At 42.5% G+C, this 16,108-nt stretch overlaps 1 protein-coding gene across 1 annotated transcript in view; it reads right to left on the bottom strand.

Annotated features, from left to right (window-relative positions):
- Positions 1-8,816: 8,816 nt before the first annotated feature.
- The window catches only part of LOC136877306 (sodium channel protein Nach), a 111,448-nt gene continuing 104,156 nt past the window's right edge, over positions 8,817-16,108 (bottom strand). The window contains exon 11 of the mRNA XM_068225568.1: positions 8,817-9,312. Coding sequence (XP_068081669.1) covers positions 8,984-9,312 — 329 coding nt within the window. The 3' untranslated portion in view covers positions 8,817-8,983. The remainder of the gene's footprint in view (positions 9,313-16,108) is intronic.

Here is a 16,108-nt window from a genome sequence, read left to right on the forward strand (position 1 = left end):
GAATATATTGCGCATATACTGTCGTGCAAACTGCTTGCAAACTGCGTGTCCAGTTTTGGTGTGCCATATCGCCAATCATGGAAGCAAAGGTGATTCCTAGAATTCTATTGCTTTGTACAGCAGCTATCCATGCATATGTTGTGAGCCAGGGCCCGAATGGTAAGAGGGATGATTTCTGCACGTTTAATTCTGTATCTGATTGCAACTCATAGACGTGAATTAGGTTTTGAGTGTTCAAATTTGATTGGCATGGCTCAACATGACCATGAGATCATTGACATAAACTTGTACTTTGATTGGAGCCGTTCCAAGCTGTATCCCAGGCAAGTATGTTGTGAGTTGTATAAAGGGCTCTATGCTCAAGGCAAATAAAATGGTAGAAAGGGCACATCCCTGTCTTATTGACTTCCTGATATTGATTGCCTTTGTATGATAACCATTAACTTGAATTTCCGATGTTGCACCGTGATATAACTTCTGTAGTGTTGTTATAATTGTGTCAGGAAAGGCTAATTTTTGTAAAACAGATTATGAGTAGGAATGTGGTACTTTGTCGAAGGCTTTTATAAAATTGAAGCTGATGAGTGCCGCTGCAGCGTTAGGTTCTTTCATCACGTGGAGTACAAAACTGCACTGATTAGAGAGGCCTGCAATGATGTTTGAACGACTGGTAACACTGTGTTGCTTCCTTTCTATTATGTGAGGGAGTACATATTTTATACGAGACGCTAAAAGTTTGGCCATGGTCTTTTAGTATGTAATAATGAGTGTTAAAGATCGATAATCAGATAAGCTTTTAGGATTTGTCTTTTTTTAGCACAAGTACTATGATGCCTTCTGCTATAACAAGGTTTTGATCTGTATCTGCAAACAATTATTGATAGAGAAACAACTAATCGTGTTTTAACTAGTCAAAATCGTTTGTAAAATTCTTAAGAAATTCCATCTGGACCAGGGCTATTGTTCTTATTGCACGAATGAATTGCGTGTTCTAGTTCATCCTCACTTATGTCGGTTGCGAATTGGGCAGCATCTTCCAGTTCGAGTTGGTATTGCAAGGATTCAAGGGATGTAGGTTGGGCGTTGATAGGCTGAGCATCATCCTGTTCGAACATGCTAAAATAATGCGTGGTAACTTCACGAGAATCTTTTTCTTCCCTGCCGGACCTCCTTGGTACTATGATAGAGGATTGTTCTTTCTTCTTTCATGCATTAAGTTCATGCACATACGTTATGTTAAGGTAGCAGCACACGTACAAGCGATGGTCGCACGCTCGAGTAGAAGCTGTATGCATTATCAAAAGGTGATGTGTACACGCTTTTAAACTTTGCTGTTCTTACTGCTACTATGTTCGCAAGATTTTTTTCATCGCTATTCTTTGTGCTTTAAGTTCGTGCGCATAGGTCATGCTAAAATAGCAGTACATTCTAGCGGAATAAGTTTAGTACGATAGTTGATACATGCATCATCGATAGGTGATGTGTACACGCTTTTAAACATAGCTATCTTCGCGCTTTAAGTTCACACGCATAGGTTATGCTAAGATAGCAGCACAATCTAGCGGAAGAATTTAGTACGACATTTGATGCATGCAAAATCGATAGGTGATGTGTACACGCTTTTAAACGTAACTATTCTCTCTGCTTTATGTTCGCTTACACAGGTTATACTAAGATAGCAGCACACATATACGAGTTTAGCACACTCTAGTAGAATAAGTTTAGTAATATAGTCTATGCGTAAACCATCGATACGTTGTGTGTACACGCATTTAAACATTGCTATTCTTACTGCTGCTGCTATGTTCACTAGATTTTTATACATCGCTATTCTTTGTGCTTTAAGTTCGTGCACATAGGGTCTTCACAATTTTTCAAATACATATTATTTCAATGCTTCACTACTTAATGCATGTGTCCAACTCTCCCCCTTTAAATCTTAGGTATGCTGATGACTGGAAGAAGGTGATAATTTCTCGAGGTGCAATCAATGAATTATATAGTTACGCAGGTGAACGCTATGCTAATTAAATTACCTGTCGACTTAGGGTCATCTTAATGTGTAAATAACGTGGGTTTGAGATACACCTGTGTAAAGTGAAGGGTGAACGGTATGTGTGAAAATGGTTAAGATGACAGATAGAGAAAATGAGAATAATAATAATAGTAATATCATAGTGATGAAATGAACAAGGATGAATACCGGGCGAGTTGGCCGTGCGCGTAGAGGCGTGCGGCTGTGAGCTTGCATCCGGGAGATAGTAGGTTCGAATCCCACTATCGGCAGCCCTGAAAATGGTTTTCCGTGGTTTCCCATTTTCACACCAGGCAAATGCTGGGGCTGTACCTTAATTAAGGCCACGGCCGCTTCCTTCCAACTCCTAGGCCTTTCATATCCCATCGTCGCCATAAGACCTATCTGTGTCGGTGCGACGTAAAGCCCCTAGCAAAAAATAAATAAATAAATAAAAAAAACAAAAACAAGGATGAATATGGTCGAAACATTGATTAAACGATATTTGAAGGTAGCCATACATAGTTATTTGCTTGGAGAATCACGAGAAAACTGAACTGAAAAATACGTATTTACGTCTCGTGATTAGTAAAAGTGCCCCTCTCAGCTGGCAGCAGGCTGGTATATATATATATATATATATAGAGAGAGAGAGAGAGAGATTTATGGCCCTCACAATGTAGGACAGGGGGTGAATCGACCGAGCCTTCGAGGATGAACCGTTATGTTGTCACAATGCTTACAGGAGCACATAAGAAGTTTCCCTCTTTCGCACTGTATTGATTATTCACGTGCCAATCATTTCCTACCATCAGCGCTGTATGTTCCATGATCCAATAGGTGAAGTAATCCTCCAATTTTTATATTCAAATGAGGTCGGAATAGGGATTTCAGCTGGTACCTCGAAGGAATACTAACATGGGTTCGATACCGTCCGGTACCGACGTCCTTGGATCGACACCAGGAGACCTGTAAAGGGTCACAGTTTTAGAAGGCATTAAGCTGTGTGAATGATATCCTAAGTTGATGTATTTACAGGTGATTGCTTCATTCTTCATGTGTTTATATTTATGTATTAATATCATTGTATGGTGATTTATGGTGATTTACAGGATACCAACGTTGTGTCCGCTTTCTAAAATGGTAGAATAAGATAGTACCGCGGAGAAGCGCATATATGCGATAGTGTGATATATAATAAATGTAATAAAGTAGACCTTATTTGCGGCAAGCGACGACATGATTTTCATGGTTGTGAGAGTATACGGAATTGTATCTTATAAAAATATCTCAAGACCGTGATTTTTTTGTCAAATCATATTGTTTTCCTCACGAAAAATGCCATCTCTGTGTATATAATTTAGGTGTTGTTAGGTATTAATATAACGGATACCAGAGGGTACTGATATTATATAGAGGGACAGATCCCTATTGCTTATGAAGTGTAATATACATGTGTCCAGTGTTAATGAGCTGATTTGGGAATGCCAAAATATATTCAGAAAATGAAAAAGACTGACAAGGACGTTAGCGGATTTTCCCATATAATGGATTTTTGTTGTGTTTCATATTAAGGCATTTTCTCGTGTGTACCGATTTTTCCTGTGACTCTATCAATTTATTAAATTTATGTTTTGAATTGGTAACATTTTTCTTATTCCATAGGATAGTGTATTCATCTTTTTCTATATAGCACCCTACTTTCAATATACTTAGATTAAGTGCCCACTTATTTGCGAACATACAATTGACCCATGTGCTCTTGAGCGTAGCCGTTGTGCCAGTGAAAGTAGGGAGGATGGGACTTTGATGCCCGGGAGTGGTTTCCGAAGTTCCTCATCCAGAAGATTTCCATCCAAATATTTATTTGTGAAATGAAGTTTTATAATCAGCACCCTGCCGTACCTGGGACAGGTGCAGTATATAAGGCAGGTCTACAGGCTTGCTGCTAGTAGTGTCTCCGTCGTCAGAATGGGAAAAGTGGCCGATCACTCCGTGTTTGATGGAGGGGAAATTATGATGGCACGGCACCTTGATAGCAGTATCTCTGAAACGGCGCGGCTTGGGGATTCTCCTCGTGCCGCTGTTGAAAGCAGCTATCGATAGCGGTGCAACGATGTGCATATAATAACATGTCGTATAGACGTGTGCCGAAATCGGCTATGATACCAGAGGCCAGGGGAGGCTGTCGTTCATTGATCATAGTGATCGCGGGGCACAGTTCGAGAAATCGCCAACAAGTGCAACGATGATGACCAGGCCAATGTCTCCCAACACACGGTTCATCGAACACTGCTGAGCATGGTACTGCGGAGTCGAATATCCAGTCGTGACCCAGTTCTGACTACACTGCACGAGCAGCGCATGAGGTAGGCACAATATTATCGCAACTGGACTGTGGATGATTGGACCTGGTCGGATGAATCCAGGTTCCTGGTTCCTCATGTCGACGGCCGAGCGCGTGTACGCTGATTTCCATCGGAGGCTACGGCACATGGTTGCACAGTAGGACGGAACTGGCTGGTGGGGAATGTGTTATGATCGGGGCGATGTTTTCATGGGACGTGCTGGAGTCAATTATTCCGGTACACCAATACCTAACAGCTAGCCGGTATCTGGACATTACTGGAAACCTAGTCCATCCACTCATATCAACAGTGTTCTCTGATGGTGACGGCCACTTCTAACATGACAGTGCGCCATGCCATGCTGCCAGTTGTGAAAGATTGGTTCGAGGATCATGATAGTGAATTTGCTTTAATGCGGTGGCCCCCAGTTAGCCCCGATATGAAGCACATTGAATATTTGTGTTTCGACTTGGAGAAACGAGTTCGTGTTACATCACCTACTCCCAGCAGTGTACGCTAACTGGAGGACCTGCTGTTGTGCTTATGGTGCCAGATACCCCGAGATACTTTCCGCCAGCTCGATAAGTCGATCTGCGGAAAAATGTGGTCCTACATCGTTTTAGTTCGGTGGTCATAATGTAATGGCTCATCGGTGTATATTTGTGTGTCTAGGCTGCTAATAGTTCGTGTGACATACGTTCAGCTTCAGACCTTACATGTTAATGATAAACGTTATATAACGGAACTGCGTATTAGATGACCATATGGATAGGGCATTTTTTCTTGAATACCGCATTTGATAAATGCTTACTTTTTCGACTACTTAACACATTTCACATATAAATGTAATCTTGCTATAGCAAAATATAAAAAATTTCTTTCAGAAGAAGGGCTCGGAATGGATTGTTAAAAGGCCGGGATTTTCGATGATATGCCAGTTATCATACCACTCCTGAACTGGATTGGCACTGACAGCGCGGCCACCACATGATCGAGCAAGCACGTGGCGCGCTGATAACATTCATTTCATACGGGCTATCCTAGTTAGGCGAGCAAGACGACAGCTCGCCGTGTCGTATTGTATGTCGTAGGCTAATTTGGGTGTCAAATTGGCGCCAGAACCGAGCTGACACGAGCTGTCTGAGCGCATTGCGTATCTCTGGTCCCAGGTACTCATAGGTCGGACGTCTGGGAGGGACGTTAGCAATAAAGCCTTGCGCTATCATGCCTTCCATTGTTATTAATTACAATAATAAGAAAAATAGGTCCAAACAGAAGACCTTATGAGTCGCTTTTAGAGCAGAGTACGAGTAGAGCAAAGAAAGGAAAGGAGAAAAAAGGGGGCGCAAGAATGTTTTGTTCTAGAAGAGGACGTGACATGAACATTTTTCGCACCACTGTCTTAAGGGACGGTATAAGCAGGGGTAAGACCACTAGTCTGGTTTCCAGTTTATCTCCTTTTATCTCCTTCGAGGCAAGCAGTATACAGTGGTGGTTCGTGAGATTTCACTCTGGCAGGGCTGTGCCACCATCTCTTCCCCCTCCCAATCGGTCCACTTTTCACTGATGGGCATCACGATAATTTTAGATTAATAATAATAATAATAATAATAATAATAATAATAATAATAATAATAATAATAATAATAATAATAATAATAATAATAATAATAATAATAATAATAATAACCTGATGACATTGGCTGAATAGAAATCTGCTTGTTGCACTACAACTGTAAATAATTAATTTACTACACAGCAATGGCATTTATACACACACACATTAACAAGCTAACAGCTACTGCAATCGCGACTACTGTGGCTCTATACTATTTCACTGATCACAATCACAAGCGATGTCCGATTCGTTGGCTGAATGGTCAGAGTACTGGCCTTCGGTTCAGAGGGTCCCGGGTTCGATTCCCGGCCGGGTCGGGGATTTTAACCATCATTGGTTAATTCCAACGGCTCGGGGGCTGGGTGTTTGTGCTGTCCCCAACATTCCTGCAACACCACACATGACACTATCGTCCACCACAATAACACGCAGTTACCTACACATGGCAGATGCCGCCCACCCTCATTGGAGGGTCTGCCTTACAAGGGCTGCGCCCGGCTAGAAATAGCCACACGAAATTAATTTAATCACAAGCGATGATAAAGATATTCACGGAAACAAATAAGCAGTGCACGCCCGAATTTCTGTCGTCTTACCAAAATCTCAAAGCGTAAAGACGTATTTATGAATTTGACCAACCTACAAATACTGCCGTCACCTTATGGTTACATTTTGAATATTTTGGCTCCTTTATAGAAATGAATTATTTGAAAAGTCAATATAATGGAATTTATTGTTTTATGAAATGTTCTGGAATTAATCTCTAACAACAGTTAATGTAAGACGTTGGGGAAAAGCCTAGGTACATCGTAAAGTGGTTGGCGATGTTGTTGAGGGGTCTGCCGGACAGACCATACACCAGCCTGCAATCTTTCTTCCCTTGACAAGCCCATATCGTCTTTTCAGGCTCCTCCCGCACCCCGCACACTTGCGAAGTCTTGGAACCTACTAAGGGCTCTCCTGTCAGAGCCCGACCGCTTCAAGGCTGAAGAGAAAACATCGTGCTTGCTGAACGGATGCCATGGTCTGAAAGCCTTTCCCATATCTTTGATAATAATAGAGCGAAATGTTTGCTTAATACCACACCACATACAGTAAGTTCGACTTCGCAACATTTGCTCATCTCTTTATGCAATCAGTTACAGAGTGAAATTATGTCAAGTGGTTTTTGAAAAGGCGGTGGCGCGGCGCCCAAAAGCCCTTCATGCTCCATGTTCATTTTTGTATTTGACGCCACAGAAATGACTAATATATTATTCAGATATTTAAGGTATGAAATTGGCATTTGGGGAAAGGACAACACTTCTCTTCTCCTTGTTCTTAAGTTTCTTATAAGGAGTAGCGAAGACTTTAAACTCATTGCGCTTTGAAACTTCGAGTACATCCAAAATACCATGTTCTTTCATTTTTATTGATTCTCCTACAGAAACAAATCACATGTTGCAAAAGTGGTGCAGTTCTCATACGTCGGAAGAAATTTTTTTAGCCAGGTCCGGAAAATGACTATACCTAATAATGTAAAAGAAGACAATTCTGGTGGAAATTATATACAGTATCAAAATGTCTAGTCCTGGAAATCTTCACTGTTTAAAGATGCTAGTTCAAATCCAGGCACTCATTAACATCTATCCTGAATGCGGTGTTAAATCGAATCAGTTCAAGTTTGCCCGGCTGCATGGTTAAAATTTTGGCGTCCTGGTCTTCGGTGCAGGGGATCCCGGATTCGATTCCCGGCCGGTTCGGTGATTTTAACCTTCATTGGTCTGCCTCCATGACTAAATGGTTATCGTTCTTGCCTTTGGTCATAGGGACCTCGGGTTCGATTCCAGACAGGGTCGGTAATTTTAACTATAATTGGTTAATTCCCCTGGCACGGGGAATGGGTGTATGTGTCGTCTTCATCATCATGTCATCCTCATCACGGTGTGCAGGTCGCCTACGGGAGTCAAATCAAAGGGACTGCACGAGGCCTCTCCGGACGCCACACGCCATTATTGTTATTGTACCTTCATTGGTTAATTCCGAAGGCTTGTGTGTGTGTGTGTGTGTGTGTGTGTGTGTGTGTGTCGTCTTCTTCATTATAATACATTATTGGTTGGGCCCCATCCTCACTGACGCGCAGGTCGCTTATATGACGTCAACTGGAAAGAACTGCATCAGGCTTTTTCGGAGGCCACACGCCATTATGATTATTTCAAGTTTGATGGAATTCTCTCGGATGATAGAGTATCCAAAGCCCCAGAAAACTATCTAAATGGTAGAACCTCGCCTTTATAAACTCATATCACCCATTCTAGGATTTAGGGCTGATGACTAAATTCCTGAAGTATGCATGGGTATTTACGTGTTCACGAATCACACGTGGTTCTTAACCTAAGCTCAGTCTACAAGAGTTGGCACTGCGGTAGGTCAGTGTTCATTCGTTCGTCATTCTTTCGTATTGGTAAACCTTAATACCAGTCAGTGGCGAGCAGCGGCGTAGTGCCAGTTGACAAGGAATATTCAAATCCAACGAAATCAGTGACTAAAACCAAATTTCGTGATAAAGGGGTAGACATTTTTGGCTATATTTGCTTCTACTTAATTTTGTGAGTAACTGTTTTCACAAATGAACCATGTCAGGTCAAAATGCAGATCCCATTTGACTGATGAACGTCTGTTGGCGCAGTTGAAATAAGGTTAACTGAAATAAAGCCAATAAAGGGAAATAACTGCAAAAGCAAAGAAAAAGTAATAAAAGTAAAATATTTTAATTTATTATTTGTTTACTGAATTCTAAAGTACATTTAAGCCGTAACCAGCAACCACCACTACATTCTTTGTCCGTTTACGGCTCCATCTACCGGTCCATTCAGAACTACATGGTGTTTACTGGTTTTGCGGATTGCTTATCGAGTGGTTCAGGGTTTTCCCATACATGTTCTAAAGTAAGAAAAATCAACAGTGAATGAGATAACTAAGTTGCGATTTACAAATCAAAGAATAAACCATCTTCTACAAGGTTCACGGCAGAAAGTCGCTGTGACTGTAGGGGACTCGAAATATATCCTGAGGACGTTCATGAACCATCCTTTCCTTGTAGCTGTCACGGTTGGGTCTGACTTTGGTGAACCCTTTCTCCACGCAATCTTCCTCTTTGTTCACGAAGTAGGGAGTGAGGCTGAGGTCCAGTTTCGGTTTCTCCTCTCTGTCGTACTCGTCCTGCAGCCTCATGAGTTCCTCCTCGTCACGACACACCATGCAGCAGGCGCGCATCGTGAAGTAGTAGATCACCTCCACACCAGAGAGCAGGCTGAATCCCAGGAAGAGGCCGGCGATACCTCCGAACGAGACTGCAACACCGATAAACATGTCATATCTTAGTCACTACAACATCAACGCGATGGTTCATTGTAATTTTGAAATGTATCCTGCCGTTTCGTACAAAGGTTTCAACTATGAGCGTGATTCCGCCTACTTCCCTTACAAACATGCTTTACTGCGTAATAGTGTTTTCCTTCTTTTCCCAAGTACCTTAGAGTTACTCATAATGAATGGCACGTCGGTGGATGCAGAGTGTGTGTCGGCCCACAGGTGGCCACGGCTGGTCCGTGGTGTAACAGGTCTAGACTCTGACCGGCCAACCGAGCAGTGGAGGGGTGGCCACGGCTCTACCGTGGCTCTACGGCTCTGCATTCGGGAGACAGGACAGGGCTGGACCTCACGGCTGGCCCAAACCGTCGGCTGTCCTGTGAATGTTTTTCCGTGATTTTCCATTCTCCTGCACTGAGGCGAACGCCGGGACAGTTCCTAGTATAGGCCACGGCCGCCAATCCCCTCACCTTTTCCTTGCATATCCTTCACCGATACAAACCTCCCGACCTGAGGGACGGCGTCACCGTCTAATAAGAGGCCCGCCTCCCTCTTCAGGGAAGGAATGAAAACCTTTTAGTAGTAGTAAGTATTTTTAGTGAATAATTACACTGATATAAGATATTATTACTAAACTCACCGTGGTGGTGGTCGTTATTTTATTTTATTCAGTACTGGCAGTCATTCCTCGTCAGGTGACGCTGCTATCGCCTGGACAGGTTTATATCTATAGTAGGTAGGTGGTCATAATGTTCTGGCTGATCAGGGTATATAATTACTTTTATATATTAACTTTTGATACCTTGGATTATCATCATCATCATCATCATCTGGTTACCCTCCAGGTTCGGCTTTTCCCTCGGACTCAGCGAGGGATCCCACCTCTACCGCCTCAAGGGCAGTGTCCTGGAGCTTCAGACTCTTGGTCGGGGGATACAACCGGGGAGAATGACCAGTACCTCGCCCAGGCGGCCTCACCTGCTATGCTGAACAGGGGCCTTGTGAAGGGATGGGAAGATTGGAAGGGATAGACAAGGAAGAGGGAAGGAAGCGGCCGTGGCCTTAAGTTAGGTACCATCCCGGCATTCGCCTGGAGGAGAAGTGGGAAACCACGGAAAACCACTTCCAGGATGGCTGAGGTGGGAATCGAACCCACCTATACTCAGTTGACCTCCCGAAGCTGAGTGGACCCCGTTCCAGCCCTCGTACCACTTTTCAAATTTTCGTGGCAGAGCCGGGAATCGAACCCGGACCTCCGGGGGTGGCAGCTAATCACGCTAACCACTACACCACAGAGGCGGACGTACCTTGGATTATAATATTTAAATTTTATTAGTGAACTCTAATTGTTTTGAAAATAAAATACAGCCCATATAACTCACTGGTAATGCAGCTTTCTATAGGTGAAAGAATTTTTAAAATCGGTTCAGTAGTTTATGAGTTTATCCATTACAAACAAATGTACAGACATACACCACTTTTCTCTTTATAATATTATTATAGATATAGATCTAGCTGCCGGCCCCGTGGTGTAGGGGTAGCGTGCCTGCCTCTTACCCGGAGGCCCCGGGTTCAATTTCCGGCCAGGTCAGGGATTTCCTGGACCTGAGGGCTGGTTCGAGGTCCACTCAGCCTACGTGATTAGAATTGAGGAGCTATCTGACGGTGCGATAGCGGCCCCGGTCTAGAAAGCCAAGAATAACGGCTGAGAGGATTCGTCGTGCTGACCACACGACACCTCGTAAACTGCAGGCCTTTGGGCTGAGCAGCGGTTGCTTGGTAGGCCAAGGCCATTCAAGGGCTGTAGTGCCATGGGGTTTGGTTTGGTTTTATGTTCTTTTCAAGTGGTCAGTAATGCCAGTTCAAGGAACGTAGAGCTACTCGTGGAATTTATTCATTGAATCGTTACCATATAGCACATTTTGTAGAAATATAATGATAATAATTTTAATAAATTGCCACAATGTCAAAATGTTGTGCGGATCACGACGAATATCCAACTATACTAGTGATTATACACCAATATTCTCATTTGTTTCGAATGAGTGTAGGAGAAACTTATGGAAAACAAAAATCTTAACCGAAAATGTAGCTATTACGAGGAATACAGCAATACGCTTCACTCATTTTCCCGAGTTTAGAGTGAGTAGGCCTACTGCTTTTGACATTTTTCTTGTTGTGTAGACTTATGGCAGTGTGTTTTATTATTGATAATGCACGAACCTAAAAGTAACATAGATGATCAGTAACCAAGTGAGCCTACATTTGTGTTATTCCGTGGGTTAGGTAATAATGAGAACGTGCAATAAAAGCGGAATCCTGTCCAAAATGTAGAAATAAATCATATTTATAAAACTCAACTTATTGAATGATTTCGGGATTGTTATACACACATTAAAAAAATTAAATTAAACTATTGCTAGTAGACAATATTTATATATTACTGGTACAAGCAATGAAACTTAATTTCTAGAAGGATAGTGCCAGAACTTCCAAGAAAAGAAACCCACGAATAATGATCATATAGATGTATGGTGGTACATCCCTCTTTTTGTAATTATTATTTTCGTACAATCGTTGTTTCCATATTTGTATTTAATTCACCACAATTATGATTTGTTCGGTACATGGATGAGTAATACAATCGTTTTGATCACCCACTTTGGTCACATTTCAAGTCTGCTTCTCCTAATATAGCCCAGACCTAACTTACGAGATATCAAATTATTACTGGTGTTAACGATCTCACCTGTTATATTAATACAACATTCGAGAATATTTCTTAACTACAAGGCACAGACACATCATGTGCTTGCATTGCGCGGGTCGGATGGAGGAAACTGTTCGCCATTTTGCGTGACGTCATCCGAGCTACAGGACGGCGTGTACATCACGAAGGCAGTGTTTCCAGATTAGACAAACCAACGCCAGAACCCTCGACAGAGCTAAAGTCTTGACTGCACAGGGAACAACACGCCGCCACCTTATTGGGAACGTACATCCATACTGCACCGTATCACTAGATCACGGTCCAAATCACATCAGTTTATATACAGTAATCGGAATATTCAAGTATAGCACCATACAGAGCTCTAACTCTGTGCTTTAGGAGGAAGCGACAGTGTAGCGCAAGCTGCAGTTCTTCCGGTTACTTGTGGAGACCCCAACGGGAAACAAGTTTTATTTCAAATTACTCGTGTAGACCCCGGAGATAGCGTTATCACGCGAGGGTGAGTAAGAGAAAGGAGATCGCGAAACAGTGACAGAGAGGTCTGAATTTGTCACGTAAATCGAGTAGTGCCAACTACACGTAGCCAAATATGAGCACTTCAGGCCTGGCAGCAAGCTATTAGATCAAGTTATTTCCATACGAGTGGCAGTATCATCATTTGTTGAAGACTAATATATATTGATTTGATTTGTGGAGAGATATTTGCACCATTGCGGTGACAAGCAAGCAGGTTAATGGCTTCCTCACGTAAATTCAAACAGCCGTTGAAGAGGCGCGGCCGGTTCACAAAGAGGCCGGGGATGTATCAACCCTAACGGACACGAGCAAATACTATAAGGGGAAGCCAGCCGTGAGAGCAAGAAGCTAGCGACTGAAAGACCGGCGCGGAGTACCTGTCGCTCGTATCAAACATCGAGAAAATGTGCCTTAAACAAAGCAATTACAACGTTTTAGATAGGAAATGAACTATCCCGCATGAGCGTGTACTGTAAGTAGATGATGCCTTTACTACTTCAAGTTTGTCAATTTAGTGCGGTTCGCGGAGAGTTAGCTGCCAAATAAACTTGTTGTGACCAGGTTTTAATACACCTAATAAGCTCTACCCGTGATCGAACTCACATCATAAGCAGGAGATTTACCTTAACAATCTAGCTTAGGTCGCAGCATGACGTGCGTATAAATAAAAAGCAGTGAAGAGGAATATTTGACTGCAGCATCCAGTTTACAGGACTTGCAGATGATCAACAGAAGAAGACGGCGACTGTGATGGCGTTCCCAGGAGTCGTGTGCCAGGCTTCAAGATTCAACGTCCCAAACTCTAGGATGTGCTAACTCCACAACGTAGCCCCAGATGGTATGCTGAGGCAATTGTGGAGGATATCAGATGAGTTAAACTGCAATTTAAGCGTGACTTATAGTTATAGATTCGACTCAGAGCCTTTTCAATAATGTGCACATTTAATTATATAATTTTCAATGCCTTAAGAATGTTTATTTCAAGTGTAGATAAATTAATTTAACTTGGGGCTGACGGCACGCGCCAGCCAGGTGTTTTATTAGCTTTGCTTAAGATGGTTTGCTGGTAATGATAGTTGTCTAATTGTTACGAGTTTTGTATCTAGATTTCTTAAGGGTTCTATTGACGTCTTCCTCTGCGGATAGATTTGGAGGTCAGCTCACCTCTAGAGTTTCGAACGGGGAGCCCGGTATCGAATACCAGCTAGTTAATACCGTTAGGATGTGCATGATTTGCATTGAGAATGTTTTTTTGCTAGGGGCTTTACGTCGCACCGACACAGATAGGTCTTATGGCGACGATGGGATAGGAAAGGCCTAGGAATTGGAAGGAAGCGGCCGTGGCCTTAATTAAGGTACAGCCCCAGCATTTGCCTGGTGTGAAGATGGGAAACCACGGAAAACCATTTTCAGGGCTGCCGATAGTGGGATTCGAACCTACTATCTCCCGGATGCAAGCTCACAGCCGCGCGCCTCTACGCGCACGGCCAACTCGCCCGGCCAACTCGCCCGGTGGGAATGTTTTTTAGCTTGCAGCGAGACCAGGAAGATATTTTCACTGTTGTAAATTAGCGAGTGTGTATTATCAACCAGGGCAAATCAGGATTGAAGAGATACAGGACGGTGGAGCATTGCAACACACTGACCCGTAGCCGAGGGTGAGATTAGAACCCATAGAGGGTATGTGTGTGTATTGCTGCCATGAGATATTAGTGGAATTAGTCGCAACGAGGCATAGATAACAGGCCAAGAGAGAGCTAAGTTTCGAACTTGTGTATTCTAGATGCGAGGCACGAGGAGTCCTAATGAGTAGGCTATCCTCAAGAGAGATGCTGTGTATGTGTTAAGTAAAGGTTAATGTGAGCCCTGAATGCGGCATATTATGTTGACACAGTTTTGTTTGTGTGTCAGAATGGAATACAAAGAGGGCTTAGTGTTTCGCTTTCTTTCTCAGTGTGATGGTAGTTGAATTTCGTTCCGTAAGCCAAATATAGAAATGTCTGTTAAGGGAAGCAGGTAGAGAGAGACCTTCTATGTCAGCTGCATGAGCCGCTGTGAATGAATTGGTGCGTGCACACGATTCCGTTATTTCTGACCGGGCCAAGGGTGGTCTGTTAGCATTTTAAGATACCTCCGCTGGTTACTTTCTCTCTACAGTTCAGCTGGTCTTGCTAAATTTTAGCCAGCAAATACCTGCACTGCGTGCGGAACCCAGCTAGTGACATCTAGAGCTACAGAGGTTTTGGGGTTTGAGACCATGGACCTCAGACGACAACATCAAATGTATATGTTTGATTTTCTTTTTCAGGATATGTTTTATTTTACCTTGTGTGTTTGTCCTGTGTATTTATTGTCCGTTGTTATTGTGTGCAACGTTGCATAAATGAATTTTTGGTTGTGAGATTCCATTCCTCTTCAGTTTATCCGGGTGGATCCCTTGATGGTAAATTCAGTGTTCCTTTGGGGTATATGGTTCAGTCCCAAGTCAGCGTTTTATTATTTGTTTACCGACTAGATCGGATTTGTTTAACCAGGCCGAGATGTGCGATTCTATAATTATATATCAAGCAAATAGATGATTAAGATCGAGGCATCATGCTACCCGAATTTTAACTTAAATGATCCCTTCGTAAAAACAAAAATTCCCACACACAATGTTTGCAATTTGAGTTCAAGGCATGTGTTTCGATTAACATTTTGTGACGACGAATTCTCTGTAAACGTTTGTAAAATGATATTTTATTTTGGGAAATTATAATTGTTATCATTTTATTTTGTTAATGCATTGTTCCACCCATTATTCCCACGACTTCTCATTTACGAAATATGTATTCTAGAACCTTTCCTATTGATTTGAGTTAATTTTAGATAGACTTTGCGACCCATTTACTTCACCCGAACGCTCTACATAGCTTCTCTGATGAGCTAGGCAAAAATATGAGGACAGGAGAAGGTACAATAATTTAGCAAATTAGGAAAATGATGACCTCCGTTACAAGCGACCTAGGTCATTCTGAATTAACCCACCTTTATTGGGTGCAGGTCATATTCTGGCCGGTGCAATTTCGTAAATGGTGGCTGAGGGAGTTTACTACTGACCTTCAGAGAGGGACGATCCTTGGAAAGGTTGGGGACAGTTTTCGCATAAAGTTTGGGAGCTAGAAACTCAAGTCCACTACCATCTGCAAGCCTGGAAAATAACTCCTACATTCGTCGAGTTTCCGGCTGTGAAAGCCTAAGATGCTGCGTTTTCTATTAATCATATCTGAATGGTGTTGGCTAAAAACGTCTTGGACCGAATTCAGTATCAAATGGACGGTCAATTGGAGCCAATTTGAAGTAAACAAAACATTTGAAATTTTCAAAATTATTTCGTCGAACTAAGGCAGGTTCTTTTACGCAAGATCACTATTATTTCTTCTGTTCACAATTTCACAGGAGAATAGTTTTCATATCATGTTACAGTGCACTTCTGGAACTAGTCGCCTAGGGAATTTTGAAACGCTTTTTGTAGATTTTTACTCGTTACG

This window comes from Anabrus simplex, chromosome 1 (assembly GCF_040414725.1).
Source record: "Anabrus simplex isolate iqAnaSimp1 chromosome 1, ASM4041472v1, whole genome shotgun sequence".
NCBI lineage: Eukaryota > Metazoa > Arthropoda > Insecta > Orthoptera > Tettigoniidae > Anabrus > Anabrus simplex.